This window comes from Argopecten irradians, chromosome 4, assembly GCF_041381155.1.
Source record: "Argopecten irradians isolate NY chromosome 4, Ai_NY, whole genome shotgun sequence".
NCBI lineage: Eukaryota > Metazoa > Mollusca > Bivalvia > Pectinida > Pectinidae > Argopecten > Argopecten irradians.
Window position 1 is genome coordinate 30,586,653 of NC_091137.1, and position 20,392 is coordinate 30,607,044.

Genomic DNA, 20,392 nt, shown 5'->3' on the forward strand with positions numbered 1-20,392 from the left:
CTCACTCTGTCACATACTAGGACTGTTCAGAAATACACTAGGCACAGAGACACTAGATTGGTTGCTCACTCTGTCAAATACTAGGACTGTTCAGAAATACACCAACACAGAGACACTAGATTGGTTGCTCACTCTGTCACATACTAGGACTGTTCAGAAATACACCAAACACAGAGACACTAGATTGGTTGCTCACTCTGTCATATACTAGACTGTTCAGAAATACACCAAACACAGAGAAACTAGATTGGTTGCACACTTGTCACATACAAGGACTGTTCAGGAATACACCAACACAGAGACACTAGATTGGTTGCTCACTCTGTCACATACTAGGACTGTTCAGAAATACACCAACACAGAGACACTAGATTGGTTGCTCACTCTGTCATATACTAGACTGTTCAGAAATACACCAAACACAGAGACACTAGATTGGTTGCTCACTCTGTCACATACTAGGACTGTTCAGAAATACACCATACACAGAGACACTAGATTGGTTGCTCACTCTGTCACATTCTAGGACTGTTCAGAAATACACCAAACACAGAGACACTAGATTGGTTGCTCACTTTGACACATACTAGGAGAGATTTGTTGCTCACTCTGTCACATACTAGTACTGTTCAGAAATACACCATACACAGAGACACTAGATTGGTTGCTCACTCTGTCACATACTAGGACTGTTCAGAAATACACCAAACACAGAGACACTATATTGGTTGCTCACTCTGTCACATACTAGGACTGTTCAGGAATACACCAACATAGAGACACTAGATTGGTTGCTCACTCTGTCACATACTAGGACTGTTCAGAAATACACCAACACAGAGACACTAGATTGGTTGCTCACTCTGTCATATACTAGGACTGTTCAGAAATACACCAGGCACAGAGACACTAGATTGGTTGCTCACTTTGACACATACTAGGACAGATTGGTTGCTCACTCTGTCACATACTAGGACTGTTCAGAAATACACCAACACAGAGACACTAGATTGGTTGCTCACTCTGTCACATACTAGGACTGTTCAGAAATACACCAACACAGAGACACTAGATTGGTTGCTCACTCTGTCACATACTAGGACTGTTCAGAAATACACCAACACAAGAGACACTAGATTGGTTGCTCACTCTGTCACATACTAGGACTGTTCAGAAATACACCAACACAGAGACACTAGATTGGTTGCTCACTTTGACACATACTAGGACTGTTCAGAAATACACCAACACAGAGACACTAGATTGGTTGCTCACTCTGTCACATACTAGGACTGTTCAGAAATACACCAGGCACAGAGACACTAGATTGGTTGCTCACTCTGTCACATACTAGGACTGTTCAGAAATACACCAACACAGAGACACTAGATTGGTTGCTCACTCTGTCACATACTAGGACTGTTCAGAAATACACCAGGCACAGAGACTCTGTCACATACTAGGACTGTTCAGAAATACACCAACACAGAGACACTAGATTGGTTGCTCACTCTGTCACATACTAGGACTGTTCAGAAATACACCAACACAGAGACACTAGATTGGTTGCTCACTCTGTCACATACTAGGACTGTTCAGAAATACACCATACACAGAGACACTAGATTGGTTGCTCACTTTGACACATACTAGGACAGATTGGTTGCTCACTTTGTCACATACTAGGACTGTTCAGAAATACACCAAACACAGAGACACTAGATTGGTTGCTCACTCTGTCACATACTAGGACTGTTCAGAAATACACCAAGCACAGAGACACTAGATTGGTTGCTCACTCTGTCACATACTAGGACTGTTCAGAAATACACCAAGCACATACACACAATATTGATTGCTCAATCTGTCACACTGTCATTACTATTTACTAAAAGCTTCACTTAGTTCTTAATTTTGATTATTTGTGATATTGAATTTCCCCGCTCTTTTAAACTTTTAATTTTGGTTTTGGACATCAGGTTTATCTTTATCATTTTTTCTTCAAATCAAACTTCTTAACTTCTATCTTAGTACTGACATAGGACTATTTTATCCGGCGGAGGGTATTTTCGGAGCACGTGCCTAGTGTGGTCTCCGGTTTACCCCGGCGTGTCACTATGTCAAAGTGAACAAGGCCTTTTAAGTTCCTTAAGTGACACCGGAAGGATACTGGAAGAACTTTTCACTCCTCGCTGAGCACGATTGCTTCATTACTGGGTCAAGAGAGCTATTATATATATATGATGATACATACTTAGAAAACATAACATGATATTTCCAAAGTGACTTACCTTCTTACGTCATGGTAATGTTGGCCCGTATTTAATGATATACTTAAATAATATAATATTAGAATGATGGAATGATATATGCTATCCCTTGTCTTCCTTTTTTAATTGAATAATTAAATTAAGAGTGTGGCTTATAAGAAACATAATAAATTTGCAAATTAACAAAAAATGCGGATGGTTCTTCAATCATGACATTTAAATTGCTTACATGCCAGTAGTTATGAACAAAGAGTAAACTCCACATTGCCAGTGTCATTTTAGACATGTTTTCTGGTAATATCACATCACTGCATAGATTGAAAGACAAGAGATAAAATAGGCTTTGAATAATGCCAAGTACGTTTGATTTTTGCAATAAACTTTTAAAATTGAAAGACCTTTGATAGGAAAACTTATTTGGGGAAATGCAGTAAAGAGTATTTTGTCTTTAAATAAAACAGAGTTATCCACCGTTGCGGGTAGGTATTGATTGTGACGTCATGCGTTTGCGAGCGTAACGTCATACTTTTAAGAGAAAGCGACACAAAGTAATGACGTAACAATCGATACCTTCCCATAGGGGGGTAACTCTGTACTATGCAAAGATATCACATAACTTTTGCCAGGATGTACTACAAGACGGCCACGAGGACTGTGTTTTACCGTCGTATGGTCCATGACACCGTCCGGATATGTTGTCCTGGATGGAAGCGACAAAATCGTCACCGCCATCTAGGCTGCATGGAACGTGAGTAAACTGCCAGGTCAATAATGTATCAATCATATTTTGAATGAAACAAAGTAGCATTGTGTCACGTACTCTGCAATGACAACTTACATATCTATTTAATATTACAGCGATCTGTACAGGAGGATGTCAAAATGGAGGAACATGTGTTGGTCCAGAGCAGTGCGCATGTCTAAAGCAATTTACCGGATCCTCTTGTGAACGAGGTAATGAATAATATATGCAATGTCAATAAAATGGTTTAAAAGAGGCATTTTCAGAGTAATATTCAATTTTAAATCCTCTTAGCTTGCCTATATGTTTGGCTTTACTGTGTGTTTGCTTATGATTTATATTGAAGGGGAATACAGAAAAGGCCTTATGTGTATGACAGGTTTAGTGAACTATGTGATAATAAAATAAAACAAAATATAAAAAAAAAATTGAAATATTGATCATTGGCCAATACATCAGGATAATAAAAGTATACATTCATTTTTTTTTTTACAAAAATTCAATTTATGAACATGACTAAAGGCATAAGGCTAAAGGACATAGATGTTTTAATTTGTTGTGTCTCGCAATTTATGTAAAGTGTGTTGCTGACGGGAGGCTCTTAATTCGGGATATAGATACTGTTGGTGATACTATATATAGATACGGAGTATTCATGACTGTAAAATGCTAAAATAAGGTTGATTTATTCAGTATACCAAACAATGCATACCCCGTCTATGTATATTACAGTGTTAGCTCCTTTGCAGGTAGGTATCGATTGTCATAATTTTGTGAGCGCAATTCACGTCGTTTTCTCCAAAAAGTATGACGTTACGCTCGTAAACACATGACGTCATAATCAATACCTTCCCGCAAGGGCAAATAACTCTGTAATATGCAATTACTGAATATGCGATTTTGAAAGCGTAAAATACTCCAAACTCCAACAGGTAATAGTAATAAACTATATATGGGTCTTATTTACTATCCAAACATAAGTACCACGGTATGTGTCGGTAAAGATATATTTAAGTTCCTCATAATCTATATCTGGCTCAATTATCATTGAATCTTAACATATCGTTAGGAAAAGGAAAAGTGTGGGCTTCTCGTTATAACGCCTTTTAACGATGAAATAACAACATGGTCCTACACTTGTATCTCGACGCCTATACATGTTTTCGATTAATTGATAACAAACTGTCGATCGAAACTTTACAAGAGATGCGTGGGTAGATAAAAGAAGTTAATTCGAATCTAGCGAGATGGTAAGGAGTTGAACCACTCACAGAACAGTGGCCACTTAAGTAAACAAGAGCCGCACTAAGAGGTTTTTATAGCCGAGAAATTGATCCTTATAACGAGGTTCCAGCAGGGAGAATTGTTTATATAAGTTAACACCAGCCAGACATTATTAAGTGTTCTTTATTTAGTTTTCCCCCTTGTTTTGTGTTGTGTAATACTTGTTATGTTGTATATGATAAATCGTAAAAAGAGCATAACATCTGATCTGTGTAAGGTCAACAGCCTGACCAGGGAATAAACGTCTGCAATGTCCTGGGCGATGTATATTGTATCTATATCATGAAGTGGGGTTGATCTCAATGTAGATTAACTAATTTTCTTTCAGAATTTTCAGAACTTTTGGGACATGGGATGAGCGAATTCAGTATTGCGACTTTTTTACGCTAAAATTTGATTTCTTCATTTATCAAATATTTTGGCACGGACGGTTACCTAAAACCATATCAGTGATTTTAATTTTCATGTAAGGTCAACATATCGGCCGTCTACACTTCAGTCCACTATGCAAACACATAGCGGTGTCATCGTCTCGAGTACTTGTCCAATTCATAGCATTGATATTAATAGGTCTGTTAGGTGGAAAGGGATATAAAAAGTATCATTTGAATTTTTTTCCACATCTGAGTCTTACTAAAATAAATTATTTTTTAGAAGAGCAAAATACCTTCGTATTGCAATTCTTATCCATTCGCATTATTATATAAGTAATAGCATTGCTTTTGATATAATTATTTTTGGGATGTTAACCCCTTTTGATTTGCATTTTTGGAGACTAATTGCAAAAACTATTATAAGGGCTATTTTGCAAGCGAATGACAACCTACATTTTACTTGAAACATGTCCATTAGCTTTCTATAGACATAATCGAGACAAGAACAATGCATTGTCATGAATCTTCAATGGATCAGGTACTTGTTGTACTTACATACATATAGTTTGCTGTACAGACTGTTCCATATACCCGTTTAACACCCTTCAAATACCATTCCTATTAGAATATAGATATCACTGACGAGTCCTTCACGGTAAAAATAGATGCAAATTGCTGATAATATTAAAAACAAATATCATATTTATAATTTTTCTTAATTTTATATGATAACCGATCAAAGCTATGCTTAAAATAAACTAACGAACGTATTCTAAAGTCACCTTAAATGTGAGATTTGTATAGGTAATGACATTCACTCTGGATATTTGGGCGTTAAATTCTTTAAATCTACGCCATGTGTCGCATCCCCCTATAATGATATAGATTTAATAAGATTTATCATTCGGTGTAAAAACGTGTAAACAGGATCTATAAATATCGAATAACGCGTATGTATGGTATAAAGATACATTTCACGGGCCAGTGATGAGAACGCAATAAACTAGATCAACACAGTGCAGTGAAACGCAACGCAAGCAGATGCAATTGCTGCATATCAGTTGTCATATAAGATATGGACATGTTTTGATATAATAAAGTTCAAGTATTTAGTGGTTTTTTCAAGTCATCCATAAGCTTTTTTGATTCCAGATCAAAATATCAAAAGGTGACTTATATAATAAATATTCACAAATCATAGAGTATATAATTATACAATTGTCATTCAGTGCGGAGAACTGCGTAATCACCGACGAACATACATTTTTATTAAGACATCCTCCGCCTACTACCGGACTCTTTAACGCAGAGTCATTACGAGATCATATTCTTCCTTAATCATAAGAACATTTCCTTTCTTCTTAACTTCAAGTTTGATAAACAATCGATACATGAAGCAGACACGTGCAGTTTTATGTTTTATTACGTTCTTAATCACTAGCAGTCTGTCTAATAACACTAACACCATGTATATTTTATATTGCTATATGCATGCACATATTTGTATTAATTGGTGCCGTGACCAGGAATATGCATTAGGTAACCAAATGTTAGATGTATTTACTTGTGTATAAGGTTATAAACGTTTTGATGATACCAATCAATCAATCAATATTTTAAAATAGTGTCACGCCCTAATTATATGATGGCTAAATTTATCGTTTTTACCTTCTGTATTTTTGTTACAGATGTCGACGAGTGTCTTATGAAGACACATACTTGCCAACACCTATGTAAAAATACTTATGGTAACTACGAATGTTCTTGTTATGACGGTTTCCGACTAACGGAAGGAAGAAATTGTGCATGTAAGTAATGACGCCCACCATATATGCATGGTGGTTTTTTTTTATCTCAACATATGGATTATAAAATGTTTATAAAATCCATAAAATAAATGCAATCTAATTCCAAACCGATATAAAAACACATTAACTTAAGAGCAATGACGACGCTTTTATAAAGCTGATAGAAGGAGAGAAAAAATGTCTGCAATACACTAATGATTCTCCGAGAGACCAACCTTTTAATTGGCTATCGTGTATACATATTTATATATTCCTGTAGGTCACCAGTGCTGTATATCTGTTGCCCTACTATTTTTCAGTTTGTCCGTTATGTAATCCCGTATTTGAAGAAATGATGAACAAAGTCAATGATCTACAAACTAGGGTCATCTTCGTTGAAAAAGAAAAGGTAAAATTCGCATTACAGTATTTTCACACGCATTAAATACATTAATTAATTAATAAAGTGTAGTGATTTTATGGATAAAATGATGAATATCAGAAAAATAAAACGCAAATGTATCCTCTGGTGAATTCTTAAAATACTAAATGATAATATCTGACAATAGCTAGATATCAAATTAAGACAAGAAAAGCAATACAATGAGTGAGCGAAATAGTAGACAACAACCACTATTCATGACTTATAATAAAACCACAAGTATGTCCATATTCTGTACTAGAAATGCAAAGTAATGATACAAAGTTTTAAAGCCCCACGACACAAAGAAAACGCAAGCTGGAGAATGAAAATGCATATTTCCACTTAAATCTGTCACAGGTTACCGAGATATTTCGCTCAGCTTTTTGTGGTTTTTACACGGCCACAACCATCCAAGTGTGGGGCTAATACGATTGTCTCGACAGCAAATAAAGAATTACTTAGTTTATCAAAGGTCAGGGTGACCTATATACTAGCCGTGCATATCATGCTGTGTTACGTTTTTGTGCAGATATCAACAGATGTGTTTCTGTGTGATTTATTTATTTTTTATTATTGTATTATTATTAGCCAGGACATCTTTTTGAGGTGAAATTTTGCATTAAGATCATATGGTGCAGTTGGCAGGAGCTGATCGCGGAACTTATAACTCTTTATTTTTTTGCTGATGGCACTTCGACTTTACTTTCACCTTCGAAAACTAAGACTACTACCAAATTCAGACGAAATTGTGGAATCAGTACAATGCAATACAAAGTAGATTTCTTTATTTTAAGTTTTTCTCTTAAATAAATAATAATAAAAAATAATGAAGATGAATTGCTTTCTTCAATTAGGACGATTTGCGAGGCAATCTGACACTACTGGAGGGAAGATATGAACAAGCCATCGACATTGTGGCGGAAGTGAAACAAGCAACTATTGGAACTCGTACAGCGCCACCTACATCCAGCACAACGACTACCACAACAGTTACCATGACAACGACACCAACCACTACGTCTACTACAACTACCCCTACCACAACACCCCCTACCACCACCGCAGATCCGTACGGTCAGCCATACAATGACGTCAGCTATCTCATCAACTCTCTCAGCGAACAAATATCTCTTCTGGAGGAGCGAATGGCAGATTGTAAGAATCTTGTTTTATATGGCACTGGTGTAATTGTAATGTTCAGGTTGGGATTCTAACCCGTGTCCATGCCCCAGTTTCACGAATATTTCTTAACTTAAAGTTCTCCACACGAAAGCATTCCAGAGGAAGTTAAGGAAAACATCTTTATTTAAGGAAATTTCGTTAGCTTTAGTATTGCTTTCCTACGAAGAATTTTGAATTATGGGATTCCTTAGAATTAAGGAATGTTGATGAAACATGACTCTGAGGTTTTATCACATTGAGGTTTTTATACCAAGCTTAAGTCACCAATGACTGGTCCAGTCTTGTTCCACACGCGTCTCTTCCTTATAATTATAGCTTGGCTGGTTGTCGTCAGTTCATTAAGGTCTTATCAACAGTTGGGATCATTTCAGGAAAGCCTTGCCTGTGTATGCATTGTGTGAAGTGTGTGCGTGTTTTGGAAGACTGTAGTATGATCATGGTGTGCATCTTGGCTGTAGTTAAAACTCTTGCCCATTTTACAGTGGCTCACTGAAATATAACTCTCATTTAAGATATCGAACGTTATCGACGCGGGTATACGAAACTCCCTTCACATTAACCACTTTGGGAAAACACATTAAAGTCATATTCATATAATAATTACTATTAATGTGATAGAAATAAACAAAGACGTGGTTTACTTCTGTTGGTTCTTTATTACTCTCACTGGAGCGCGTTGTCTACATATGGTTATTTGAAGCGGGAACGAAACCCCTGCAAACATAATACGTAAGCTTCTATAAGTTTCTGAACATATACACATACTATTTACATCCACAAATATATTGTAATTACATTCTATAATTACCTTTGACTAGTTGGTAACAATTAGTCGGAAGTGTCGTGGAGTAAGGAGTCCCTGTGTCTCGGAGTAATTATAAATTATCCACACGTTAGTAATTCAATGTTTACAACAGCTATCATCTTAACCTGAACCAAACAAATGGAAAGATACTAAAGCATATTTATGCAACATGTCAATGTTCCACTAATACGTCATTCTATAAACACTCAGACGTTACTGAAGTTAGAAGGTATTGCCCCCTAGTTGAATCCTCCTTCGGGAGTGTCATAAACATGTTATATCTCTTCTAATGTTGGCCTTGCTGTTTCTCTGTGTGTGTGGCTTCCTTCTTCCCCTGTAGGTTGATTTTATAATCATAAAGTACGGTAACAGAAAGAAACACTCTTTGCTATCGATGGCACGCCAAAAGCAATGCTGGCTATCGTATAACATGTGGAGTTCTGTGAACTCCAGTCTGTGGCTTGAAAAGGAAGTCAAGAAGAAAATCCAATGTACGCTTAGAGTCCATAAGATACCCTGGGCCATATTTGCAAATAGCTTCTATCACGATAGTCAACGTTGTTTTTCATCAGTCTTTTACTGAAATGTCATTATTTCAGAAAAAAAATGATGGATATGTGTAATTGAAATATCTTAGTATAATATAAATGTCATATTTTTCTCCATTCTATAAATCTCGCGTGTCACTTGCCCTAAATTTTACAGGTGAATGCACTCGAGGCGGAGGTGGCCGAGGACGAGGTTACGATGTCGGGTATGGCTACAGACGACGCGGGGGAAGACACTGAGACAGTTCGTGCACGTGATGGAAATCAATCGTGATCAGATGGATGACAAAGGAGTACTTTAAACACGTGATACGCGTGCTTGTATCAAGTACGAAAAACTGTTTTTACACGCGCGAGGAGCTGTTATGTTTTCACATTTCCCTTTTGGCCATGGACTCAATACAAATAAATCGTTATTTTTCATAGTGTAAACTGAAGAAAAAAATGACGGCCCTAGTTCTAGCTAACAGTAAAAAAATGATGATAATGTACGTTATGTACACGAGTATTTGTAAGCCATCGACATATGTCCGTGAAACATTAGCAGTGTATCATAAACAGTATCTCCATAAATCATTAAAATAGTTTATGCATGATGTCATTAAATCAGATTAAGTATTCTGAATTATAACATCAATCACTCTCGATATTCCAGGGGTTACTATCACTGCCGTTTCAGGGGATAGCAATCCCCGGAAAAGAAAGGATAGACATCAGTACGAAAAGCTAATCAGACTCATCCAAGTTCATCGTACCGTAACACACGTAAATCAATAACTATTGGGATTTGTTTATATCATCCTCGATATTCTAGGAGTTATTACGTGTAACCCCTGTTGGAGGTCGAGAATGATCTCAAATGTGTGTGTGTGTGTGTGTGAATCATTTAATAAAATTAAAAATGAGCTTTAGATTATCCCTCTTATATTTATTTTCTAGAAAGAATCTTCAACAGGTATGATATCGATGAGAGGAATCTGACGTGTCAATAAAAACAAGGTATAATTATAGAAACCAGCCGCGTGAACAATAACTTCCGGTATTTATGCTTTGTACATATTTTCACAAAACGTAAAGATTGATATAGTTGAGTCTTAATCTTGGATATCGTAAAAAAACATGGATATCGTTAAACGATATACAAATGTACAGCAGATGACTTTACTGTTTGATATTTCCGACACAAAACTTTTTGTTTGATTGATTGGTAGTTTTTGTCATAATGACCTGTACTTTGTCACATGACCTGTAATCTTTGTTACAGGGCCTGTAATATTTACCAAATGACATGAACCTTTGTCACATGACCTGTAATATTTATCACATGACCTGTAATATTTGTCACATTGTCTGTAATCTTTGTCACATGACCTACGTAGTGGGATCACAGTGATGTTAAGTCTGTATAACGAGTGTCTTTCATGGGTAACTATACCCCTGCTCGATTCGTCAAGAGCGGGCGGCCGCCGGCGACCCGGCGAGGCGGCTAAGTCACTCGATTCAAAGAAAAAATGCGCCGGTGGCGCGACCGGCGTACGCCGGATCAGCCGGTTTTGATTCACCGGCTAATACCGGCGCAAGATGGCGGAATGAGGGTTAGATATTTGTTGACGAAACTCTCTTTAAGCAAAACTCATTCCGTTCAGACATAAATTCTCCAAACATTGTGATTTTCTTGTTGTATTCATTAACGGACAGGAATTGAAACCTCTTTTGATACGCTAAGGTATGTAGATATCCATTTATGAAGCGAATACATCGAAACGAGCGGTGATGTATAGACTTAGATGTATGTACCCAGGCGTTTGGCTCTATAGATATTTTTTCTCTATATAATGTAATACATACGGTGTCACAGCGTTTTATATCAAATGCCTGTGTATATTCATTCTATTAGTGTGATTATAATAAAATTTGTAAATATAATGTATATAAAAATTGAATGTTTTATTCCAAGTATATTAAATTTCAATGACTTCTCTTGGACTGCTTATCAATAACATTAAAAACAGATTTAAGATTTACACTTTCGAAAACAACACATTTAAAGTTATAATGAATCGTTTTCGTCAAACACATGTAATTCAGAGTGTAACATAAGAAAATAGATTTATGTGTACAGTATTATACCTACATGTACATTGTAAATACATAATTCAGAAAGAATGCTCAAAAGTGAATATGATTGTACGGGCATTCTGTTAATTCCTATATCATGACATGAGATAAAGAATTCTACTGGTGACATGTAGTAAGAAATAAACATTGCCACACCAGGGTATCAGTTTAAACCCAGTTTGTTACTAGTAAGATAACTCATGCTTTACTAACCAGTGCTTCAGCGATCTCCTGAATTTTAGTTAGAATAAATAATGATTGGTGTGTGGCTAATTGCAACAATGCAAGGAGCGACAGTGCTTGGAGCGACCAAAAACCTTGCCGATATCACGCGACTGTGCGATAAAACAATCATGTCGCTCTGTCGCATTAGCGAGAAAATAAAATTTGTCGCACCGACACTCCGACAGTGTATTTTTGTTGCTATGTCACTCCGCGCATTATCTCACTGTTGCTTCGCGTACTGTCTTGTGATGTGAAATTAAATTCCAAGCTGTAATGCTAGAAAATTATGTCTTATTATATGTATATATAATTCTACAACACAAATTACAATGCATCATACATTGCATAAAATGTGGATTACTATCGGAACGCACGGAGCGATTTTGTGAGGAGCGGCAATGCGACATGGCCGAAATAGGCCATCACATATGTTTTCTATTTCAACACAAGATATTAATGCAGTTTGATGCAATTTCTTATATTTTTTCTTTTGGAATAAAACAACATACACGTGTATATTATACAGAGTAGCACGCATGATGAATAAAAACTAAGAAGGGGGGGGGGGGGGGGGGTCATTTTCCAATATGCGAACAACAAAACAATAACATTAGCCAGTCATGGTGTCCTATTAATATTAAACTCTAATGATTTATGAATTTCTTAAAGTTCTTGGCCCTGTAATGAAAAATAGGAATATTTGAATGCTAAATTTCTTATTGGCAATATCGCTTTTTTCCAAATACGCATTGATCAACTTGAATTCAGTCTTTGATTGTGTTTGATGTAAAACTTAAAATATAACTAAAGCTCTGAAAAAATGTTCGCCATGATGGAATACGCCGGTTATGCTTGTTTTGCCAGATCGCCCGGTCGTCGCCCGGTCACGTGACCGGCGTACGCCAGTAGCCGCTTTTCAGAACGAATCGAGCAGGGGTTATGTTAACTATCATATTAAAATTTGTCTGTCCAGTGGCGAAGGAAGATGAAACGTATTGTGGGGGGCAAAGGTCCCCAATATTTCGTAATACCCCCCTCGCGCGCGCCACAGGAGATGCTTGATTTTTTCATATTTCATTACATATAATCCTTGTAGGGGGGGGGGGGGGGCTGAGAATGGCTGAGATGAGTTTACGATGTACATTATTTATTTTGATGAATTTGCGAGCGCTTAAGGCGCAATTTTTTGCTGTATGGTGGTCCGTGGATCTCCCACGAGAAAAATATTACGATTTTGAATGGCTGAGATTAGTTTTATAATGTATTTTGATGATTTTCAAGCGTTCTTAACACGGCAAATTTTCGATTTAAAGTTACCTGCCTTTAGAAATGATAATTGTGAGTGTTCTCATACCATTATGCAACTGAACATACCGGATTCACACCATCGGCAAATTGTTGTGTAACTCAAAATAATAATGAATTGATTGTCTTGCTAAGACATATAAACAAATTAATCTTTTAAGAAGCATTTTTTGAAATAGTATAATCCCTTGATGGACATTTTTAGTCTAGTTCGTGTGTATTGAATTTTCATTATCAAAGATTTGAATATTACGTGCTTGAACTTTTTAGGAAACGCGCAGCGCAGCGGAAAATTTTCTAAAATGAAGTACAAAAATGAACAGGAGGACCCTTTTTTCATTCAAATGTGCATTTTTAGAACATTTCACTGCGCGAAAATGGGGGGGCAAAAAGACATGTTTGCCCCCCTGCCCCCCCCCCCCCTCGCTTCCTACCCCCCCCCCCTCGCTTCCTACGCCCCTGCTGTCGATGGTATGACTGTATGCAAGTATTGGATCATATAAATCTGATGTTCCAAACTCAGTTTGGTTGAACACTCCACTTAATTACGGTCTCTCGTGTTTGCACTGCTATCTAAATCACTTAGCGGTACAGAACCAAGCTAATTAAAAGTGCATGCATCATGGCTAACATATTACTGTGATCGCTTGAAAAGTGTTGTGCAGTTTGTAAAATTTAGCAAAATATGCGGGAACAATAATTACTTCAAGAAATAAAAGTCCACAGGGTTCGGAACATATTTCTGTCGCCATTAATCTAGTCTGCTAAACCTGCCTATAATATTAAGTTGGATTTTTTTTCTTTTTGTCTGTCAATAACTGACATGTGTATGAATTGATCTTTCATATACAAATGTATATATTATATATAAAACATACACATTTAGTCATATCATGTAAATGGCGGTCAAAAATACATTACACAAATATGTACGGAAACGTATTAGGCTCACATAGGAGAACGTAATTTCGGGATAACGAAAATGTTTTATTTGGCGGCCGCCAAATAATTATCTGACGGCCATCAGAAAAGTTTGAAAAGTGGCGGCTGCCAGATAAATTAAGTGGCGGCCGCCAGATAACTATATACCAGAAATCTAAGTGGCGACCGCCAAATAATTATCTGGTGGCCGCCATTAGAAGCACTTAGGGATGTATCCTTCCAAGGTTTCAGTCCCGTTGAAGTCCCGTTTCGACATAGATCAAAAAAGTTATAAGATTTTCAAATACAATTTATCAATATCTGTAGTAAGTTGTAAGATGCAAATTTTGTCAAAAAAAATACATTTCTATTCTTAGTAGATTTTTTTTATACAAGGTCTTTAAGTAATGGCCCATTTGGCGGCCATTTTGAAGTTGTGTCTTTTTACCAATTTTTACTTAAATGGTTTTTACTTAAATCATCACTGCGCCAGCATTTTTAGCTGTATCACGCTAGTTTTAGCTGTATATCTTTACTGGCTTCGTGGTGATTAAAATATTGAGCATTAATGTGTGAAATGATACACTTTTGTCACTTTATTTCTACGTTTAATGGTAATTTGAACACTTTTACTTTTTACTCTAAAATATTGAAAAATAACAAATATTTATATGGGGCAAAAAAGTAAGCACACGGACGCCCATTTTTCTGCCAGATTTAGAAAGAACAACCCTTTCCCTATTGATGTGCAAAATATTGACAAAAGTTTAATAACAGAACTTTTTCTATAAAGGGTTAAATTTGGCAAAAATGAATGAAAATGGTGCATTTTGTAACTCAAAATTAAGGGGTAGGAGAAGCAAATTTTGTTAGTCTGAGAAAAAAATATGAGTCTTATTAATCATAACTAATTTATATTTAAGTATACTATTGGAAAATAAATTCTACAAACATCCATACATATCAAACACCTCATTAGGAAATTATGGCTTTAATCTCTTATATATATGGTCAAAACCGCGAAATTTCCATAAAATCCATCATTTTGTCAACTACATTTGTAGGTATCTTTGAGTGACAATAGCTCAAAAACGAGCACACGGACATATGTTTTTTCTTCCATTTTCTTTTATGGTATGAACTCTTATTTCCAAAAATCGATATTAGATAAAAAAAAAGTTTAATACAAGAAAATTTTGACTTCTCAGAGGAGTACAACCTTAAGCGGGCGCCAGATAATTAAGAAAATCACCACAATTTTCACCCTGTTAACGGCCCAGTGAGATTTCAAGATTCTTGAAAAACGTATTTCGGACGCATTATACTAATTTTTTTCTTACATATTGTAAGTTTCCTTTTGTATCGTTTTCCTATTAACGACTGTCAGTTCTGACATGATATATTTTGATCATTCAATATCAAATCAAACACTAATGGATTCTTTAGCGGACACACTAGATTTACTTAAGCATTGATGTTACTATTTTTTAACTTCAAAGAGGTATGAAAGAAATTTTGTTTGCAAACTGTGTGAATCCGCGAATCGGATTCTCACAAAAGTTTGCAAACAAAATTTATCTCATATCCCTATGAAGTTAAAAAAATAGGTACACCAATACTTATGTAATATTTCAGTCTACTTGATACCATAAAAACGTTTAAACGTTCGATTCTTTGATTTTTCAATGCATTTTTTTTCTAAATCAATACGCAACGTCGACGTCTCTATTGTGACGTCATGATTAAGTCGAATTTACGCGCCATTCTCGGATTTTTGCTTCATAGTATATGAAGAAAAGAATCTGCTAATCAGAGAGTTGGATTTAGTATGAAAACAAATAAAGAATAATTATTTGTACAGTACTGTAAGTGAATAGTCACGATTTGCATACGACGTCCGCCGTTCCAAAAACAATCACTTTGACGTCATAATTATATAAAGAAGGCGCAATGTATTAAACAATCGTCATGACGTAAAAACTGTGACCAGAGGTCAACAGCCGGCCAGTTCGTGAGCCGTTGACAGAAGTGAATGAGATTGATATAAGTGGTGGCTACCAGATAATTATTTGGCGGCCACCATATAATCAGATGGCGGCCGCCTATAATAAAACATTTTCGTTATCTTGAAAACCATTTTTATGTGAGCCTAATACGATTCCGTAAATACGGCATATAGATGTATGAAGGCGTTTCAATCACCAAAAACGATCATATTACATTTTTAGGAACATAGAACATGAAACACAGACAGGATTGGATACATGAAGATGTGCGGGGATAGGCTGAAAATAGTCTTCTCACTACGTTTGGATGTCATTGTTATCAATTAGAACGCCCCCGTGTATGCCAAATTTGTGTGATATCGTTTGCCATCTGCATGCCGAGGTTACAAAGAAATCAGTGTGTTTGCTGTTCTAAAATCAATTTCTGTCAAACCACATGTTTACGACGCGCGCAAAAAAAGAAAAGAAAAAAATACTAAAAATTTCAGTAATTTTTTTTTTTTTTTTTTTTTTTTTTTTTTTTGGCGCGTCGTAAACCTGTGGTCAAACACACACCGGTACTACCAGCACTATGTAGACTCTACAAAATGACATGATGACAGGAATAATTAGGTTCTGGACTTTTCGACATCTAACCCTGAAATATACATTTTCGCACACTTTACCAAAATTACAAACTACACATCAATGATCGAGTCAACAGTAACTAATACCCAGTGTTAACCCCGATGTATACACATTTGTGTTTTACTTTTCACTCTCATACTTCATTTCGTCCATTTTGTAAAAACTATTTGAAGAAGCTTTGGATTGCTTTTTTGTTCTATTTATTTTTTTCATTTGAGTGGAATTTTTGTAGAACTTTGTTTTCAAATAGTCTGGGACAAATGTGCTTACATGTATATATGCATTTTTGAAAGTGAATGTTCAAAATGTTAATGTGGTGCTAAGGGGGGCTACTCGTACAAATGACCGTTTTAGACAACTATAGTACTGTTATTTAACCAAGGACGGCATCTGATGCAAGTACCATGTATGAATATAAATGTTTAGTTTTGACTATATATAATGCGGACTTTGTAAAATAATGTACAGTCACTGGAATTGTGATACGAATGTATTCTTAACTCATTTTGCGGATTCAGTGAAGTGTCGTTTTTTTATTGAGACAGCTCACACTTTTATAGTACCTGGAGTACTTTGTTTCCCATTACTTCCACTCGGTATATGTGATTCATACAACATAGCTTGTCTGGCAAATTTTTGTGCTTGAATGATTATCGTCGAATTGTTTGACTAAATCAGGACAATTTTGACTCAAGAATAAAACATATGCAATGTATATATATATATAGCGCATGTAGAGCCTGTTCGACATAAAGCCGACATTTTCAAAATCCTCCAAAAGCAAATACTAAAATATGATGGCGTATATGAATCAAAATCAATTCAAGTAGACCATGGCATTCTAATTTCACTTTGGGGACGGATGACGTGTATTTTAAGCTCGGCAGGAACTGTGCGCGCGGATAATTCCTGGAGCCATCTGAGATCAGTTTATCAAAGTCCCCGAAATGATTATTAATAGATTCATTTTATGTGCCAAATTACGTGTATTTGCTTGTCTTAATTTACAACGTCCATACCGTTATGTAAAATAGAAAAGTGTTTGCTGCACATTTACCTTTGTGTTTGTTATTGTTAGGAAAACCAAGTCCAATTTCAATTTTTTTTATCGTTATTTTGATATATTTATCACTTTCTTTCTCTTTCTCTATGGGATTTTTAAAAACAATATTTCTATGATTTTTCACGACAAGTACATTTATAAGTGGTTTAAGAATAGAAAATTATGATAAATTTATTTAAGATGGGGACTACTTATGTCGCGATAGCCTGAGACATAGCTACTGTTGTAGCGGAAAAGATATCACCTTCTGACTGTCAGTCAGAAGGTGATATCTTTTCCGCTACAACAGTAGCTACCTGAGACATTAACAATAGTGGTTCCTAGAAAATATGATATAGCTATAGATAACCTGTAAAACATCAAATGATATATGTGGTGTGTATCCATGTTAATGATAAATAAATCTCTGTTACATTACTAGATCTATGCACTATTTGACTGGAGAATAAATCAATTTGCAAAACCTAGAGGGTTTCGTATTTTTTATTTTTAATGTCGTGATTAAGCAATGAATTATTTTATACTTTATTTATACTACTTTATACCCCAATCCAATCAATATCACACTACCTTCCATAGAAGTACATGTAATATAGTAATCTCTGCATGCCCTGGACAAATAACAATAATAAACAGTATTTGAAATACTAGTATGACACCTTAAACGTCTGTATGATCTAGAGTTACAGTTCTTTGCATAGTCATGCTTGATCAACGAAACGTTTGTACGGCACAGTCTTTATCATAGCGATTTACCAACGGTAAACAACACTGAACACACGTAGCCAAGGACGCTTTCGATCTTCTCGTCCCGTTTCAGTTAAATTTTATTGTGACAATGGCAGGTGCAAAACCTTTTGTTAACAGTAAGATAAAGCAGCGACCTGTTTTATTGTTTTCTAAGAAATATTGTCCCGAATCTAAAAAGGTGAAAGAGATACTGGACGGATACAAGTTGACAAATCAAACCTATGAAGTGGTAGAGATTGAAAACAGACAGGATTGTAACCAGATCGAGGATTATTTCCAAATAATTTGTCTCACAGACAGACGGGCGGTGAGTATTGGCTTTGGTTATTTTATATATCTGAAATCTCTTTAGGAAATATATCAGATTAGATCGCATAAGATGTATCCGTCTTACCTTTTGACACTGCATATGTTTTGTCGCAAGATATATATCCGTCTTGCCTTTTTCACACTGCATATTTTTTTGTCGCAAGAACATACATATATGCACAAACAACATTAGCACTGTACTGTAGTATCTTGTTTCTGATTGTGACGTTAAATACATTTTTTAGATATTAAATCACTCCATAGTTATATATATTCTTATTCGTTGACATACATGTATTGTCAAACTCCACTGGATATTACAATGTACATGTACATGTAGTGCTGCATACATGTATATACAGTATTCTACAAAACGTACAGCATTTGAAAAAAAAAAGCAATGCCATTTAGTCAATCTGATTAAAATAAAGATCCTTATAATTACCAGAGGGAAAATAGGGATCTGTATCTAGACTAGAATGTCCATTACTATAAAACAATGTCTAAAAAAGGAAAAATTCAATAGGTAGCTATAGCCAGATGTGATCGGACCTATTAATATAATTATATAGATATCAATTCTTTTAATATGTTGATTTTAACTACTTTCAGGTACCTCAGCTGTTTGTCAGAGGAAAATACATTGGTAGTGAACCAGAAATCTGTCGACTTCATGCTTCAGGAAATCTCGGCAAAATTCTCATTTCTTTAAAACAATAGACTTGTGGAAGTCTCCTGAACGTTTCCTTTTATAACTTTATTACCGTGTACAAATGGGGCCTATAATTTGTCTTTAATTGAACATCTATTAGGAAGAAATTGAGGAGATTAATTCTAGTACATTACATTTTGATATGTGCCAACCAGATTATGTATTGGATAGAGTGGATAATGTCATAACAGAGAATAGCATAAGAGAGAAAAAAAAACTAAGTATTGATGGCGAATTTGATTCATATAAATATATTATATTTTTTTCAATGTTGAAGCATAATTATTTCTTAAACTTCTTAAAAGCATTTGCGATAATTTTTACATGAAAATGATAATCCCTGTTGAAGGCCTAATCTGTGATAATACTTTTGATATTGTTTTATTATTTTTTTCTCTGCAAAACTTTACATTTTCTTACATTTGTTTTGTATTGAATATATTCATGCATAATTGTTGACTGTCTATATTATATAAATTTGATAATGGCAATATAAAAATCAATAAATGATTCACTAGTATTATTTTTTCCTATTTGACAGTGAATAATAATCTTTGTTAAAAGCCTACACTCATCAGATGGCCATGGTGGGTGATTCTAATCCTGTTTCATCTGTGGTCTCTGATCCATACACCCTCATCAGTTGGTCCGATAAGTCTACACAACTATTTCTCATATTCATAAAGTCCTTCCATAAGTCAGTATATCAGTTTTTGATCAATGCAATATAATAATACATTTGTAGATATATTTCCCAATCGTACATTAAGTTTTTAGGTCACCTGAGACAAAGTCTCAGGGTGACATATTCTAATTGCCCTTCGCCGTCCGTCGTGCGACGATAATTTTTTACATTTTCGACTTCTTCTCCAAAACCACTGATGCAATTTCAATAAAATTTTGCACAAACCTTCTAAGGCATCAGGCCAATCAAAATTGA

At 35.5% G+C, this 20,392-nt stretch overlaps 2 protein-coding genes across 2 annotated transcripts in view; both read left to right on the plus strand.

Moving 5' to 3' along the window:
• Positions 1-10,327, plus strand: part of LOC138321255 (epidermal growth factor-like protein 8) — a 43,332-nt gene extending 33,005 nt beyond the window's left edge. Inside the window, exons 3-8 of the mRNA XM_069264802.1 lie at positions 2,897-3,018; positions 3,129-3,224; positions 6,359-6,478; positions 6,778-6,866; positions 7,736-8,036; positions 9,574-10,327. Of these exons, the coding sequence (XP_069120903.1) occupies positions 2,897-3,018; positions 3,129-3,224; positions 6,359-6,478; positions 6,778-6,866; positions 7,736-8,036; positions 9,574-9,656 (811 nt within the window). The 3' untranslated portion in view covers positions 9,657-10,327. The remainder of the gene's footprint in view (positions 1-2,896; positions 3,019-3,128; positions 3,225-6,358; positions 6,479-6,777; positions 6,867-7,735; positions 8,037-9,573) is intronic.
• Positions 10,328-18,425: 8,098 nt separating this feature from the next.
• On the plus strand, positions 18,426-19,965 carry LOC138321256 (uncharacterized). Its single transcript, XM_069264803.1, has 2 exons — positions 18,426-18,738; positions 19,353-19,965. Exons 1-2 carry the CDS (start codon positions 18,520-18,522, stop codon positions 19,458-19,460), a joined length of 327 nt encoding a protein of 108 aa, XP_069120904.1. The 5' UTR covers positions 18,426-18,519; the 3' UTR covers positions 19,461-19,965.
• Positions 19,966-20,392: the final 427 nt, after the last annotated feature.